Source organism: Anomalospiza imberbis, chromosome 3, assembly GCF_031753505.1.
Source record: "Anomalospiza imberbis isolate Cuckoo-Finch-1a 21T00152 chromosome 3, ASM3175350v1, whole genome shotgun sequence".
NCBI classification, from domain to species: Eukaryota; Metazoa; Chordata; class Aves; order Passeriformes; family Viduidae; genus Anomalospiza; species Anomalospiza imberbis.
Window position 1 is genome coordinate 54,573,314 of NC_089683.1, and position 17,791 is coordinate 54,591,104.

Sequence of the window (17,791 nt, forward strand, 5' to 3'; positions counted from 1 at the left end):
ATTATTTTGCAGGAGGTGTTAATTTATACTGAATGCTCCCTTATTGATTGCCCACTCATTGAGAATACTTCATCTCTTCATGGGCTGTTCATTTTTTTCTTATTGGTGTGAATTGAGTTTGTCTTTAGCGCATAACAAATTTTTAGCAATTTATTACCAACCACTAGGAAAATTTTGAAGGTGAATAGATTTCACTTGTTTCGTAAGTGAAATAATATATGAAAAAAAAAAACCACAGAAAAAACTGAACTATAAAGGCCAACTCTTTTCAGGTTCAAGATCACTTATTTTCATCCTGCAAAATGATTATAGGTCTCCTTACCTTCTTGATCAGCTACAGAGCAGGTGTTTGTTATATAAAAAATTATTTGCTGTAAAATCTGCTTTTCCTTGAATTCTCTCAGGCTTCTAAAGGCAAGCACACAGATGGCAAGAACAGGGATGATAATAAGCTGGGGGGAGGTAAAATTTCACGTAGGAGCATAAATCAGAATGTATCATGCCTATAGTTATTGAATGCAGTTCCAATGCAGTTCAGTTTATGTAACAAACTGAAATAGGAGGAAGAAGTCTGCAAATGGAGGCAATGAAAATGCAAAAGAAAGTCTTAAAATAACAGTAGTACCTAGCCTTCTGCACCCACTTCTTACTACGCTAATCCAGCATCTACCTTGTCTCCTTTTCAGTCACCACTTGAGTTTCATGGTGTATTGAAATAATTTACTTTTTTTTTTTTTTCTGTATTTGACTCTACTCTTTGTCTTTGGTATATTGAACAGTCAACAGAATAATAACCATATTTAGGTAATTATGAAAACTTTAATGAACAGAAAAGATTTAATCTACATGAAGAACAGATTTCAGGAAAAAAAGAAGTAATTCTCCATTGAAAATCCTTCTCTTTTCTACAAAAAACATGCACCTTGCTTAGTGTGGTTTTTTTTAGCTATTAAACTGCCTTGCTTTGCGGAAATAAATAATTACATGCTTGTAGAATTTTAGGTACAACTCTCCATGTCTCTTAACATCACCAGTGAATTCATTGTTTCACAGTTTTCTTCATCTCCTGAGATGTTTGGGTTTGCTAGCTCTTTATGCAGAGAAACAGAAAGGTATTCCCACAACTCTGTTTTAAAGGATGAAGAATTCTCCTGTCTGCTGCATAAATGATACAAGATGAGAATTTCTTGTGATAGTTAATCGAAAGCAAGGGGGGGAAGAAATGCAAACTTCTTTTGATATATGCAGCACACAACAATATTTTTCATCCTGAAGGATATTTGCAAGAAAAGAATCATACACAAAAAGCTTATAAGCTGGTTAGTGAAAAGAAGTAGAAAAAAGCATTTTTAAAAGAAAATCAGGATTTTTACCTGGATGCTTTCAGCTATCTGCATTCCAGGTTTAGTATGCTTGGCCATGCTATTATATGGAGATTTTTTCGGTTTTTTTCTTGCATTCAAATCCATAGGTGTACTATCTTTCTTTCAGAGCTCCTTAGATTCTCCAAATTGCCCATCTGCTTTTATCAAACTTCATCCAAATTACCTGTATAATTTAATATTTTATATTGGCTAGTCCACAGTGGACAACATTAATTTTTTCCTTTTTTTGTGAGGTAAGCCTATCAATTTTGATTTTTGTGTTTTATGTTAAACTGTCCATTACTAAATCCTAAGCAATAATGTCTTTCCTACTCCCTAGTTGTTGTTTCCATTTTTCTCACCCTACACATTTGGGGGTAGTATGTATCAAATTAGTGTTACCTCCCACAGAGTTGCATGTGTGCCATACGATATCTAAATCAAATGTCTTAAATGTTTATCAGCTTTGTTGCTCTTCCCCCAGCTTGTGATGATGAATGCACAGGACTCCTTCTCAATGACCTGGATCGGCTAAACCAGATGATCCTTAGTGTTAACCTTAGTGGTCCACTGCCTGCTCCATATAAAATGTTACATGGTTTTGAGAACATGACACAGGAATTAAAGGTACGTTGGCAGTATTCACGTACATAAATAACAGAGCTTCAGTGCAACTATACTTGATTCTGTTCAACCTCACAGCTGTGAGTATGTTCAGGGAAGAAGAAAAATTCAAGATTTAATTATTTCAGGCTTGCTTTGGTTGATAAATAAGTATTGCAGTTATTTATTTTTACTTACTTTAATAAATAAATCTTGCAACAGTATTTTCTGAACATATGTGCAAGGAGTTATACTACAGGCATAGAAAAGCAATTTTGCATACAAATAAAATAGTTTTCATGCTGATGGTCTATAAAGTGGCTATATATTTTATATATTGTATGTTCCCTACCATACTTACAAGTTATGCAAAGTTGTCAAGATTCCTGAAAAAAGCCTGTTGGATGAATGTGACATGAGTCAGTGACAAAAGGGATTGCATATTGTAATGAAATGTTTGATACTTCTTCTCTTCAATATTTGAAAGCATCAACATTGATCATGTACAGATTTTTCACTCTCCCATCTCTTTCCCAACAGCATATGCTTTCACCTCAGAGAGCACCAGAGAGATTTCTTCAGCTAGCACGAGAAAATTTGGATACCTTGGTGACAGAAATGGATGAACTACTGACAAGAGTATGTCTGTGATCACATTGAGGTCTATGGGTTTGGTTGAGGCTGCATAATGACAGAAATCTTGTGAATATGCATTAAACATGAATGAATAGATGAATTATAAGATGCTTCTCAGTCTCAGTGTCTAAAGTGACAGGAAGTCCTCTAAAAATTTCTTTTTGTGGGCCAATATATTGACACATATTTTCTGCAAAACTTCCTAATGAGGTAAGACAGCTTTTTCACTTCCATACAGATGTCCCAAGAATGATCTTATCTAGAAAAGATGACACTAAACAGGTGTGTGATTTTAGTTAAATATATGTCTTCTAGATTTCATTTATGAGCATAGTTAGCATGTTCTGGATTTCAATAGATGTGCTATGTACTCTTTTTATAGCAAAAAGTTTTATTTCAAAATAGACCTCCTTTTGGTCAGTAAAGACAATGTCTAAGAAAATAATATAAACTGTACCACCTAGTGGAGAAAAAATAGGGAAATGAACCAGCTCAGTATAAATAAAGCTATCCAAAGTACGTTGATATGAAGAACTACCAAAAGTCATGCTTGTGAGCTGGAAAAACCAAAAAAGAAAGATGTGGAGTACTGTAATGATCAATATACACTGCGGAGAATCACATAAACTCCAGGCAGTTTTAGCATCATGTCTCTAAATTGTACATGGCTTAAGGAACTAAAATTCTCAGAGAAACTGTTTTCTTTTTGTGGTTTTTATGCAATTTTGAAATGGGTAGTGGCTAAGAAAGCATCTGAAGTGTGTTTGCATATGTAGGCACCCACATGTGCATGCATTCACCAGTATCTGTCTGTACATACTGACATTGTGAGAAAGCTTGCTTTTCCACTTCTGTTTGATCTTTTCTTTTTCTGCAAGAAGCAACTGCAGTAGTTTTAAGTCTAGCTGGAATTTTAACCCATGTCAGCTCTACAAGCAGGGAAGATTATATTTGTTCTATTAATATTTCTCAATCTTAGGCTAAGATAGGTTTTTTTTTCCTTTTGTAAAGTTGCTCTTTTTAATATCCTTTTCCAATTTCCCCCATAGAGATGACCTAAAATAATGCAGATTCTTATGTAGACGACTCTTGGAAGGAAAAACATATCAAAAGTGTGATCTTAGGGGAATTATGGTGGCCACATTATCACCACTCACTCCCATTTTGCAGTTTTTCATCATTGTGATGACTAAGTAACCTTATGATTTCCAGTTATCCTTACAGAGTGGCTTGGAGCAGTTTGGGGTGGGGTTTATTTGGTTTTTTGGGGGGTTTTTTGGTTTTTTTGGTTTTTTTGGTTTTTTTTTTTTGTTTGTTTTTTGTTTGTTTGTTTGTTTGTTTTGTTTTGGTTTGGTTTTTTTGTTTTAATTTAGGGACTGGAAACTGGTGGCAGGTCCTACCTTTCTCCTTCTGTATTTGTAAATAAGAATAGTGTTCCAAAAAGAAGCATGAGTCCTGATGTCGTGTGTTCAAGGCTCATTTCCAAATGAATATACAGCTGATAACTACATAATGGCTGGCACGTGGAGTACAGAGTACCACCATAGATTCCAAAGTTTTTCCCTGTATCTGATTTGCAGGCTTACTATATTTTCAAAGTAAAACCAGTACTGATGAAGAAAAAAAGCTGCTGAGGATTGGTGAGGAATCTATTTCTATGAAGAAAAATCTGATAATTTTAAGATAAAATATAGAAGACAATAGTATTTAGTCACTACAAAATTTTCGGGGATTTTGCTTCCCTGTGGTCTCTTTTCAACCAATGACCTCTTACTTCAGTGCAACACTCCTTTCTCTTCTTTTACATTATTCTGTGCTTCATTTACTTTGCCATACAGAAGATCCTCATGTCTTTCTTGCACTAATTCTGTTCATATGTTTGCATGCACATTCCCACACCTACCACGAGGAAGGTCTGATATCTTCAGTTCCTTTCAGTTCACTGTATTTCATCAAAAGCCCCACTTACCTTCTAATTAGGTACCTTCAGAGTGTTCAAGAAAGACAGGGATCAGAATCACTCGTCTTGATTTAAATGCTTCTTTTGTCTTTGTTAACTTTTGCCTTTCTCCCAAAGTACTGGATTTCTCTAACTCAAAAATTTCTGGTAGTAGCAGAAGCAACTTAGTTTGCAATAGCTGGGAACATCTGGGGAGAGAGCCAAGAACTTCCATCTGTATATGTCTGTGTTTACACCTCCTTCTGTGGTCTGCAGCTCACTAGCTGGAGAAATTCCTGTAGGACACCCTCCAGATGCTATCTAGAGTTCTTTAAGGCTTGATTAAGTCCTCTAAACAAAGACTAAATAAACATGGAAACAAAACCAAAACAAAAAAGTGTGCATAGTTGCTAATACTTGCTTATAGTTTAAATTGCTAGGTGGGTATTCCAGAGTGGAGCAAAGCCTTTCATGGAACCTCCACCACTAAGTATAAGCTGTGGACATCACCGAAGCATGTTCATCACCGAAGCATCTGATCTCAGATACTTTCTTTACTGATTCCTGTGGTAGGGATCTCCTTTATGCCAGAAAGATTTATTTGTGTCCAAATAACTTCTTCAAGATTCCAAACACTTGTTCTGCGCCCAGTCTGCCTCACCCTTATTGCTCCCACAGCAAGAGTTTGTTGGGCCTGTTTAAACTATTCGAAGATGCTGAAAACTGACCTTGTAGAAATGGTGATCTGCAGTGAATTGGATGCGTAGAAAATTACTAGGACCTTATTAACAAATGAAAATATTTAATTAGCCATGGAATGGCCAGCTACAGTATGAAGGATGTTCACCATTTAATATGGTTTACAGAATTAAAGCTAGACTACATAGTGAAGCAAAAGCCTATTTTTCAGCAAAGGAAATTCTGTCAAAATACAAAAGGCCTTCAGTGGACCTGAATGGGATTTAAGTACTAAAGAGATCTGTCACTGAAAGGAAATGAAAATTGTTCAATGACAGATTAATTTTCACAAAAATGAGGTACATGCTATTCAGTCATAAATAGAGAGGTTAAAGTGGCCAACTTGAATTAGCACGAATGTGGAAAAAGTAATCAAAACTGAGAAATTAATATGTAAGTTATAAAACACCATTTTGTAGCAAAGGACTAGAAATATTATAGAATATAATAAAACTGATTGTGAATATTCCAAACAAATAAAACTCAAAGAATAAAAGTCTGCTTGTGGAGGGTTTAACAATAAATAAGGTTTTCTCAGTTACATGAAGAATTAAACGGCGTCAGAAATGCCAAGCAGAGTTAGAGCAGTGGTCCATCAAGACCATTTGGAATTTTTGCCTTTTTTTGTATCCCAATTGCCTCGTACAGCTCCCTGTAGTAATATTTTAGTTCTGTATCCAGGCAGGTAAAAAGGGTTTGTAAATCTTAGAGGAAGTAACCAATAATATGATTAAAGCTGTCGAAGTGTGAAAAGACATGTTCTACTGATAAAGGGATGGAATAGAACAAACTCCCCCCAGTCTGTATGAGTCTTAATTCTTCCTGTATATTTCTATTTACCTGAACCCTTTTCATATAAATTACTTTCATATAAATTACTTTCAGTGTAACTACTCTGACGTAGCCCAAATTAGCCAAAATTGTAAGTGGAGTGATAATGCCAGGGATTTTATTTCAGAAACCCAGATGTAAAGTACCTTGAGGGCTGCCATCTAAAAGCTAATCAGGCAAAAATAAATGGGTTTAAGTACTACTATTTCTCTGACTATTACTGAAGAGTGTGGGGGTTTTTGTAAGGGAGAAACAATTTGTGTAGTTCAAGTCAGGGAAAACCTAAGCTTATTTTGAATTATTGACCTTCTAGCCATTTCACAGAGACTGGGAAATTCATAATGCCCTATTTCAAGATTTTTTGGGGAATGCAATCCCTAAAGAAAAAAGCTAGGGGTTTATTGGTTGGGGTCTTTTTGGGGGTTTTGGTGTTTTGGGTTTCTTTTGCTTTGCAGTACAGGTCAACAAGCTTTGTGTCTTGAAATGTTTAGCTTCTTTTTAATAAAAAAGGGTCCATTTTGTGAGTAGGGACCTCAAGAGCTAAGTAGAATGTCCTAAGATGATTCCTTTCCTTGGTATGTTTTTCAGGTCTGCAGCAGATGTCTCTCTTTCTGCTGCTGCTGCTGTGATTCAGTGCAATTATAAAGCATTTAGTAACAGAAAGCTTAAATTATACTGAGCACCCCAATATGTTATAAATTAACAACTTCAAGCATTAGAGCTGAAAAAAACTACTCTTTATTTTTCTCTCTCTTTCTTGGTCAAATTAATATATTGATTTAAAGTTCTTCTTGCCTGTTGGAATGAACTGTCTCTTTGAGAACACCTCCAGGGAAGAAGCAAAGAGGTCATGATGCCTGCTGCACTTTGTCAATCGAAAAGTACACAGTTGTGAAACTATGGAAAGTATTCCCTGAAGAATCTATTAAAAGGTCCCAAACAGTATTTCTTTAAGCAAAGATATTATTAGTCAGTGGATAATTTCATCCTGTCTCCATTGATGTGCTGCTGCACACAAGTAGGGTTTCTAAGAACCTAAAATAAAGCCTTCCAATTTCCATTTAAAGGAAAAGGTAATAAAATTTAATTGTGTACTTGAACAGAGCATTTCATTTCCCATGCATCTGATCAATAATTCATTGATTGCCTCTGGCTTGAGGAAAGTTCTGTACATGTATTCAGCCAGTAGGAATATAACACAGTGCAGCCTTGTCCTGTTCATTAATTATATTTTCCCTGAATTTGTATCACCAGGCTACCAAGGTGACAGCAGATGGTGAGCAGACCAGGCAGGATGCCGAGAGGACTAATGACAGAGCGAAATCTCTTGGACAGTTTGTCAAAGGCATTCTCCAAGCTGCTGAAGGTATTGGAAAAAATTAAAATACTCGAGTTGTTTCTCAGGAAAACTGGAGGATGGTAGGGGAAGAGGGTCTGAGAGACAGTGAGGAAAACTTTATTTGCTGAGAAATGTCATGTGCTTAAAATGTTGAGTGAAGTAAAGGCTGTACACAGTCTTCAAATTTTTCTTCAAATCTGTATATAGAGTTTATATAAACATTTAGTGTATTGGTAATTACGAACAAAGACCAGAAGAAAATGGAGCATATTCCTTCAGGATTTTTGCAGTTATCTGAAGAGCTGTTATGATGAAGTAACAAACAGGACTTAGCTTTTGTTTATTTTCAAAGCAGTTAAAAATATGTATTGGTAAAAAAGTTTGATGTCATTTTAGCATTTGGTACATTAACACTTCATCTTAATTCACCAGCTTTACTTCAAAGATGCACTTACTTTTTGCTGTTAATGAACATCTGCTGCTTGGAATTTGCAAGTGACTCCTAACCCTACCTAAGCATGGAGCCAAAGCCAACGCTCTGTCTTCCACAGACTGATTCACTGCACTTACACTGCAGTAAATACTTATGAGAAAAGTAGATTCTAGATGGCCTTAAGAAGTAAGACATATATATTTAATAAATAGATAATGGCTGTGAAATATTAAAATAATTGGCAAATATAAATGGGTTTTTTACTTGAAAAAGTCTTTTCAGTTCTTTCCTCATCCAAATATTCACTGCAGTACTGGTTTTAGTAGCTATGCTTCTGAAGGCCTGTGTCATTGAAAGGGAAAGCTTCCACTTTTGTCCAAGTGCTACAAAATACATTTTATATTGCCTTTTTATAACACATCCCAGTATGTGCTTTGGAAGTGAACTGAACAGCACTTTAGGATATCCTTAGGACTTGTAACTTTGACAAGAAAAAATTGTGGGAAAAGCAACAAGAAAAAGTGAGCAAATTTTTGAGATTTTTTTTTAAATAAAAAACCATGTTCCTCCTATTTCAGGATGAATTTGGGATGATGAGCAAAACAAAGTCTTTGACTCTACTAAGTTTAGGCCCAGTCTTCGTAGCCCAAATAAAAATTTCCTCAAGCAGGTTTAGCAGTAGGAAATACAGAGTTAGAAAACATTGAGGGAGTGAAATAAATTTATGCAGTATCTTTCAAGTAGACAAAAACTTTAAAATCAATGTGTTTGCCTAGTGGCCAAGTTAACATTTTAAGAATACATGAAATACAAGAGCACAGGATTGAGAGATACCTTGTGGGTAAAGACATCCACTCCCCTATTATCAAAAACTTTCTAAAGCTCATCTTCAAAGTAATTTCTACAAATACACACGATCTGGATAGGAGGCAATTTCAGTACTCTTCATAATTACATAGTTCACATTTCTAGAAAAATATATTTGTGTTTAGTTTATCATCGTGTTTCCTAGCAAACCTTGTTCTTTAGCTCAAAATAATGTTTTTTCCATTGTCTAGTTCTTCACCTCCTTCCCCCAACACCAAATATATTTGCAGAGAGAAATCATATTTGACTTTGGTCCCTTTTTTTTCTAGACTGAATCACACAAAAGAGTTTTCTCCCAAATCTCCTACTCACCTTCATATGGTTTCCCTTCCTCTGCTGAAAATTATATCAGTGTTTCTGAACCACTGGTAAAAACCATGAAATTAGGTTTCTTCAGTGTTGCTCTTCAGGAGGAGTAAAACTTGCCTATGTCAGCTCTCCTAATAACATCTCAATAACTTTTTTTTACAATTGGATGCCACTGGTGATTCATAACACAGCTGTGTTCTTCACATTCGTACCTTTTACCTCACTGACAAAACTCCTCATTAGAAGTGAGAAGTTTGTAGTGATTGGTTCTAATGACCGTATGCTTATCCACTTCTACTGAACTGATTGTTGACTTTCTGAACTTCGGAGCAGCTGTAACTAATTTTCCTTCTTAGCTATGGAATTTCCCTTCTTTGCAGTTCCTAGCCTTTGTCTGTGTCAGTGCATCCAGATCTTTTACCACCACTGGACTCTGATATTTGCATTCTACCAAGACACAAAACAAAACAATGTTACGAGAAGAGAAGGATAAAACTGGGTATAAGTTTTTCTGAATCTAAGATGAGCTTAGCAAACATATTCATTTTCCTCTTTTAAGGTCAATATTCAGGGAGGTTACTAATTTTTTGATAGAATTTTTAAAAAATTCATATAGACCTATTCCTGGCCTGAGGTACCTTAGTAATGATACATAATATAGTACATACAGGAGTCATCTGTGATCCATTTGAGGAAAGTGCAGTCTTTTTCCAGACCTCACAAAACCACTCATTATTAAAGATACATATCTCAGCTCTCACTAGCTAATCAAAGACATCATTAGATTAGAATTTTCTTCATAATTTGCTCTAAACCAATACGATGTGTGGATGAAATGGTAATTTGTTGAGGTTTGAAAGACTGATTTTCATTTCTTAAATTAAAGATTTAATTTTAAATACTCATAAGTACCCCTGTGACCAGGAACGGTGCCATTTTGGAGAAATCAGTTGCTTGGGAGCTCTGTACCTATGGAAGGGCAGCAGTGCTTTTGAAAATTGAAGATGGAACTGGTTGCCATAAATTACCTAGCTGCTTCTGAAAGTGGGTATTCTAATATGTTGTGGTGTGCTATGGCAGAAAGATTTTAGTCCATCCTTGAGTATGATGCTGTGTGTACAGCTTTATCTGTTCAGAATAATTCGACTGTTCCAAACACATTTACAGTGTATCTTCATATATTCCAACCTCCATATTATTCTTTTCCATTTCTGAGTATCTTCTTCTAAACACATGAGTGGGTTTAGACATCTGTGGGTGTTTCACTCCTCTTCTGCTTCATTTTCTAAAATTTCACAGTTGTTTATTCTTCCTGGCACTGTTAAGTCTGAATGCTAAAAATTACTTATTTTGAGGTTCTCCAAAAGTAATTTAGGCCTAATTTTCATTGCTTGTCTTGCCTGCTCCTTAATTCTAGAAGCAATATAGCAAAGTATCTTCTGCTTGTTTTGGAGGTTCAGTGCAAATTCTTTCGGGGGAGGAGGAAGGGAGCAGTGTATTTATTATACTGGATATAAAGACTTCTTTAATTATTGAAAAGTGAACTATAATAAAAGGTTTGATAAAACATATATTACTTTCTCATTTGTTACTGACCATTTGATTTGTTACATCTGATTTGACCATCTGATTTGTTACTGACCATTGGTTTAACCATCCTTTATATTTCACAGCAGAAATAACCAGTGCAAATTGTGCTCCATTTGCTGATAGAGTTGACAGCTTCTCTGTTGTTTTTAATTACTAGCTCCTTATATAAATGTATTTTGGTCCCCTGCAGCTGCAAAAGAAGATGCTTTAAAACTGAATGAGACACTCAGAACCCAAGACAAGACTTTGGAGAAGAGTCTTCCAGAACTGCAGAGTGAGGCTGAAAGAATGGTCATAGAGATGAGAAATAGAGACCTCAGTGTGCAAGAAAAAATAGCTGAAGATGAGTTAAAGTAAGTAGAGAGACCCCAGTCTTCAACCTCCTAGTGACAATGTCTGACTCTCATAAATGTGATTGTCATGTTTGCCAGTCAAGTTTTCTGGCTGAGGCTTACAGAAACAAGAAAGAAAGCAAAGTCTAATACTTTGTATCTGTTGATATAGCATTTGCATTCTTGAAAATGCTTACATATGTGGAAAACAATACCTAGGAAGTTATTTCCCTGCTCCACAGGTACCAGCAACATTTTTAATTGAATTAGAATTTTTCTCAGTTTGATTTTAGTTTCTGCTTCAGACCTGATGAATGGCTTTTGTGCTGAAAATTTCATCTGGAAGCTTGGGTTTTTTTCCTGGAAAACAAGTTGGTCTAATAAAAATAATAACTGTCTGAAAAGTTTGTTCAATAGTGTAGACATTACAAAGAATATATTTTGCCATGTTTAGAATGGTGTAGGTCAGAATAAACCATTTCTGTGGCATAGTTCAGAAGCCTGCTGTTTGGTTATTTAATTATCTGCTAATAAATGTATATATATAAAATTATATTGGCAGCTGTTTATAAAGCAATATGCCAAATGCTGAAAACTTACCTGATTGAGAAAAATACTTGGCTTGAAGTTAAAAATTCTGGTAGTTAGTTATATCTGTATGAGTAAGACTAGGCATATTTCTAGAGCTGGACTTTGCTTAGCTCTTCACCAGTGCAAAGAACTAGCAGGGAATCCAGCTGAGCAGTGACATGGTCCATTGAAGTTGTGATGGATCAGAAAACGGTCTGGGATAGAGTTATGCAGGCCTGAAAATGTCAGTTATCAGGTGCGTGCATACTGTAAGGAGACGTAAATGGAATACAAAATAAGCTGAGAATTCCAAGCAGTGTAGAATCAGATTTGCTCTGCCTATCTTAGACTTTATAAACCAGATCATTTTCTGGAAATCCTGCTAGTGCAGTATTTCTTCCCATAACTGATAGCTCTGCTTTCTGTTCTCTTGAGAAAGAATATATTGCAAACTTATTTGTGAGCAATGTTTTATTGCTTTTTCATCTGATTCCACTGAGTCTCTTCTATGCCTTCTCTACACAGACAGAGAAATAAGCCAGTAAAAAGCAGAGATGAGAAAAATTTAGCTAAACCTTTGAAAGTGCTGCCTGTAAATTTAGGACTGGCTGGAGAAGGTCCTTTCACACCAGGTGTTATAAGTCCTCAAATGCTACAGCCAACATGAAACTGTCAGACTACGATGAAATAATTTCCTACTCTAGCCCAACAGCTGGAGTAGAAAGTGCAGCAGGATTTTTTTTGAGAGACAGAACTTCTCTCCTTCTTCCATTCTTCCTGAAATGTACAAAGCAAGTGTTTAAATTTCTTGATATAGGAATACATTTTATACTAAGAGATACATGTATATATTCATTGATTTCAAATAAAGTTTTATGGTTTATCTTAAGGATAGGGTTACCTCTTTATAGGCAGTCACTAAGATCCAAGAAATTTTGGCAGTCAACTCAACAAAAGGAAAATTAGTCACTGTGCATTACAGGGTAGAGAGGAAAGGACCCTGGAGATACTGTTTTCTGAAAATGCCTCTTGAAGGAAAATGTTATAAAACTCTTTAAATAGTGTAGCAAGATAGTGGATAGGATACACTCTGCAAGGAAGAGGAATGAAGAAAAATTAATCATTCTTAGAACTCTGGAGGTACAGGTGCATGGGTGTGGATCGCTGTGCTCCACACATGTATGTATTATCTACAGACCCATTTGAAATATTTACTTTTGAATAAAGTAAGGCTCTTGCAAGCCTCATGATCACTCTGAAGTAGTTAATCGTGCTTCCTCTTTGGTGAGTTGTCCTTTGTCAGTGATTGCATTCTGTTTTCAGAATCTTGTCCAAGAACAAAATGACAAGATTCAGTGGATTGTCTCCTATGTTTCCAGTGAATTCTCAAAACTTAAATGAAGAAGACGAATTAAGTAAAGTTTCTTGTTTTCATAGATGGCAGAGCTTCTCTTACATATGCAGTTTTTTCCCTTATTTTCCTTCAAATTTTTCAAATCTGGCTCTTACTGCCTTAATGTACTGAAATGGCATATTAGTCAATAATTTCTCTCTAAAAAGAGCATATAGAGAAACACACCAGTTGCTGTTCTGAAGTGCCATGATTTTAATGTTTATGAAGTATGTCTTTCACTGTTTTATGACATTCTTTCATGTCTTCTCAGATGCTGTTGAGTTGATATCAAGGTATGCTGTGACCCAGAATTCTTTCTTTCTATTTACTATGCTGAGTAGCTTTATTTTTGTGTGACTTTTTCTTCCACTTATTTGTCTGATGGCTTCTGAACCTCTGTGAATTTCTATCATCCACTTTCCTGGGAGAATGAATTGCATAACTCAGCCATACAGTGTTGGAAGATATGCCACCTATGTTTTGACATTGCTTCCTGATATTTCTGGTTTTGTTTTTGAAGAGACATTGGACAGTTGATCACCTTATACATGCTATTCATGATGTTACAATCCTTATTTCTTCTCCTGGTAGGGCAATTCTAACATATTTAGACTCTCGTATGCAGTTGATGAGTTTTAATAATTTTGTCATGAGTTTCTAATCTTGTTTGTTCTCTTGCACTCATTTTGAGCATCCAGCCCATTCAGCATTCCATGTGTTAGGCCAGATCTGTGATTGTTTCTTCTAAAACTTCAAGCATTTTGTGTAGTTTTATTTTTTTTCTAGGATGGTATCCAGTGAAAATAGCATAGCTTAAGTGTACAGGAGAATATTTCAAGAAATGTGGTGCAGTCCAGTCCACAAAAATTCTAAAGCAAGGGATTACATGGAACAGATTGCCTCATACTTCATTAGAAAGAGCAGAGGGAAAATGCACAACAGATCAATATGAAAGTGCTATCTTAAGAGCACCAAGGAAGAGTTTTCAGGTAGAATACTGGATGGATAAGTAGTTTGAACTGTGCTATGAGGCAAGGGAATAAAAGGAAAATTCATTTGTTTTGTACTGTTCCTCCAGTACTGCAGTGTCATAAGGGTGTCAAAATTTGCCAGAAGTGTAAGACAGGAGCTTCTTACGGAAGAATAACGGAGGAGGTATGAAAGGAATCCTGAATTCCTTTCTACACTTCTGTGACAGGGTGTCAATACTGAGATTTAGTTTTTGATTAAATATTTTATCCTCAGAAGTTGTGAATTCAATATGTGAATATTTTTTTCATCAAAACCAAAGGCAGAATTGATGGGAAAAAAAAAAAAAACCAACTCCAATCCATCTCAGAAAATCCCAAAACTAAGATAACAATTTGACTTCCCTTAGCTCCACTTCAGACCCTTCATCTAAATTATGTCCAGTGTCAGCATATCTTTTCCTCCTTCCCTGTATCTTTTTGGTGTGCATTTATTTATTTTATTTTTAGAAGATTAGTAATGGAACTAATCTGTCCTAGGTGGAAGCATGATAAATTTCTTCCGTAGTTATTATCTATCCTAAATATTCCTGTTTACTTAGGATTTTTCTTATCTCTAAAGCATCATTTGGAAGTGCCTGAAGTGCCACTTTTTTTTCTTCTTTTTTTTGTTTCCCCTTGCCCTTGACATATCATTGGATTAACACAGTGGTGTTGCCTTGGGTGAAAATGATTTGAGGCAGGCAGGTGACAGTTCTCCAGTCCCTTAAAACTGGGGTCAGCAAAATCCATTAAAAATATTCCAGGGTGTATTTTAGATAAGCAAAATTTTTTGATTACTGGAAGTCATAAATCCAAGGATCTAGGTTTGGGGTTTTTTTTTATTTCACCAGAAACCATTTATGATTTTTGACTGTCTAGTCTAAAGCAGTTGTCTGGTCCAAGACAGCTTGAAATTGGGCATATCTACAAATCCTCCTCAGTTCAAGGTAGGAAACTATTTTATGTCATATTACACATCAATGTGAGTGAAGGAAATCTTTTAGACAAGTTGAAATGTTTCAGAAAACCTCAGTTTGCCAGTCAGATCTCAGGAGTGGAAATTAACCAAAAAAAATTTTTTTTTTAAAAATAGTCTTCAGTGGAGAATATTTGAATATATTCTGTTTCATAAATACGACCTTAGTGGAATTTAAAAACCTCTCTTAAGAAAGGGCTTAGAAACAGCTGTTCTTACACTTTATTAAACATGTGTCATCTTGAAAATTACTTTGAGGCTTAATTTAATTTAATTTTCTTTGAGACTTAATTTTTTTTATTTCATTTGTATATTATTGAGGCTATTCATATTATTTGGTGTAGGGAATATGAACTCAGTGTCTTCATAGGTGGCAATGTATTTCAGGAATGCAGAAGATCTTTTGGACAAGGTGAAGAAATTATTTGGTGAGCCCAGTGAGAAAAATGAGGATCTCAAAAATGAGGTCCAGGACAAGCTAGCAAGCTACCATAGCAAGGTTGCTGATGCTCAAGATCTGCTAAAAGAAGCTGCAAGTAAAATTTGGGAGGCCAATCATTTATCTGCAATCAACCAAAAAAATATGACCATGCTGGAGGTGAGTGCTGACAAGTTTTATCCTCAATTACTTTGATTCTGATTAAAGATGGAACCTTTGCATGATTAAATATTGAAACAAAAATAAAAGCAAAAAAAAAAAAGTATGATAAAAATATATCCATATCTAATGTAATTTAAAGGGAACATGTTCCTCAGAATGAGGAAGTGCACTGGCTTTTAAAAGTAGAATTACTCCCCTGCTTTACTGAAATAATACCATCTGCTTTGTGGAAGGTGCACTGGATTTATTATTCTGTGGGAAATTAAATTCGTCCCAGTATAAATAGTCATGTAAAATTCAAAGCATGTGCTCAATATTTAAATAGGATTTCCGTTAAAATCTTTGCTGTCATATATTTGCTTCTAGAAAACTTACGCTTTCATCTCCCTCTCCAACCCCTGGGAAGAAGACTGAAGGGGGTGTGTGGATATTACAGAGTAATAAATCAAACTCTATCCTTGGTAGTTAGCAGCGGTTATAAATGATCTCTCTCATAGAAAAGGGGTCTGCTTGTGATTTAATTTAAATTGCAGAGACTTAAAGAGCATATTATACTGTACATTAACAAGCATTTAAACAAGACATAAAGAGCAGTGTCAACCTAATGAAGACAAATGTTTCAGCTCTGTATCTCGGTGAGCTTTCACCTCAAGTACAATATGAGGTTAGAGTTCTGAGACCTCCATTCTCAGCAGAGATTTCTGCGCTTGTTTGAATTAAGGAAATGCAGGGATCTGATGAATTTAGGTGATCTCTGTTCTGTGCATTTTCTTCCCGAAGGTGAATGGATAAAGGTTGGACAAATTGCCTGCTATTTCAGTTTTAAAAATATTCTCTGCATCACTGTAGCAGAGTGCCTTTCCAGCAGTCCTGCCCACAATGCTGCCATGGACTCCTATCAAACTAATCTATGATACTCAATGGATCTTGCACAGGAAATTGCCAATTCCTTATTCAGAAGTCCATCCTTACCACACAATATGCAGTAGTTTTACTAGCTGGAAAAACAGAAATCTGTAGGTTACTCCAAACCTTTTATTTTGCATTCAGCAGTTGATGAAGTACCTGTGGATGGAAGTAGAAAAGCAGCAGAATATTTTTATAAATTTTTCCTTCATTGTCAGAGGTGATTTACAACATGAGGAACTTACACATCTGGCTAAGGATTAGGATTTATAACTTTCTGATTTATTTTGCAATAGTGCTTCAGCCAATTACCTCTGTTAGAAAGCAATAAAAAACCCTGCCCCGTGGGAGGACAATACACAGCTGGGAATAGGAGGATCAAGGAAAGATACCTTACATGTGCTTTATTGTTGTCACTTCCTCAGCTCTGAGAGCTCGGAGAGTTGCAGAAGAGGCATTGTGGCATGGTGACAAAATGCAGTCTTATACTGACGTGCTGGCATTTGAACTGTTCTGGTAAACAGCTCTTCTTTTTCTTTGTGTGAACTCATCCTATAGAAAAGGAAGCAAGCTGTAGAAGGTGGCAGACAAGATGTTGAAAAGACCCTTCAGGAAGGGAATGATGTCCTTAATGAAGCTGATGAACTGGCAAATGACATCAGCATAGCTGTAGAGGTGAGTATTTTATCATCCTTACCAGAGAATTAGTACAACATGACATCATCATGGAAGCAAAATAGATAAATAAAGTAATGCCTAATTTTTCATTGTATTTATCAATATTGAAATATTTTACTTGGGATAATTCTTTTTCCATTGCTGTATAGCAGAAAAGCTAGTCTGGTGTATGAAAATTAATGATTTGGAGTTTTAAGTGATTCATTGGATTACATATGAACTAGCTTATAATGTTTTAGGGACTGAGCCATTTATAAATGTGGTACTCTGATTGTGGTACTAACTTTATCTCGAGAATTACAGATGTAGCAGACCCATTCACCATCTCACTACAACTCTGTAATCTAGATATAGACTTATCTGCACAAAAACTGTGTGTATATCAGAAGGAAACTTCAGAAATAATTTGTTGTCTGTGGCCACAATTTTAAGTCTAGACAGATTAGGGAGAGGATTAACTCTCATTTTGCATAATATTTTTGAAAATTCTACCTTAAAAGTTATATCAACAGAGTTTGAGATCAGTGTCATAGCTACAAAAAAAACAGGTATCTTGAAGTATCATTGGTTCTGAAGAAATTTCCAGCATGCATTTCAGCTTGCAATAATTTGAAAAATGCTCTTTGGAGAAATGGAAAAAGAGACACACTGAGGCAGCTTTTTGGAACAGGAGTGG

The 17,791-nt window shown here is 35.6% G+C and overlaps 1 protein-coding gene across 3 annotated transcripts in view; it reads left to right on the forward strand.

Annotated features, from left to right (window-relative positions):
* LAMA2 (laminin subunit alpha 2) overlaps positions 1 to 17,791 on the forward strand; it is a 336,497-nt gene that overhangs the window by 252,909 nt on the left and 65,797 nt on the right. For all 3 annotated transcript variants that reach the window (XM_068184425.1, XM_068184426.1, XM_068184427.1), the window contains 6 exons: positions 1,849 to 1,991; positions 2,508 to 2,606; positions 7,366 to 7,477; positions 10,840 to 11,002; positions 15,318 to 15,528; positions 16,996 to 17,112. In XM_068184425.1, coding sequence (XP_068040526.1) covers positions 1,849 to 1,991; positions 2,508 to 2,606; positions 7,366 to 7,477; positions 10,840 to 11,002; positions 15,318 to 15,528; positions 16,996 to 17,112 — 845 coding nt within the window. The remainder of the gene's footprint in view (positions 1 to 1,848; positions 1,992 to 2,507; positions 2,607 to 7,365; positions 7,478 to 10,839; positions 11,003 to 15,317; positions 15,529 to 16,995; positions 17,113 to 17,791) is intronic.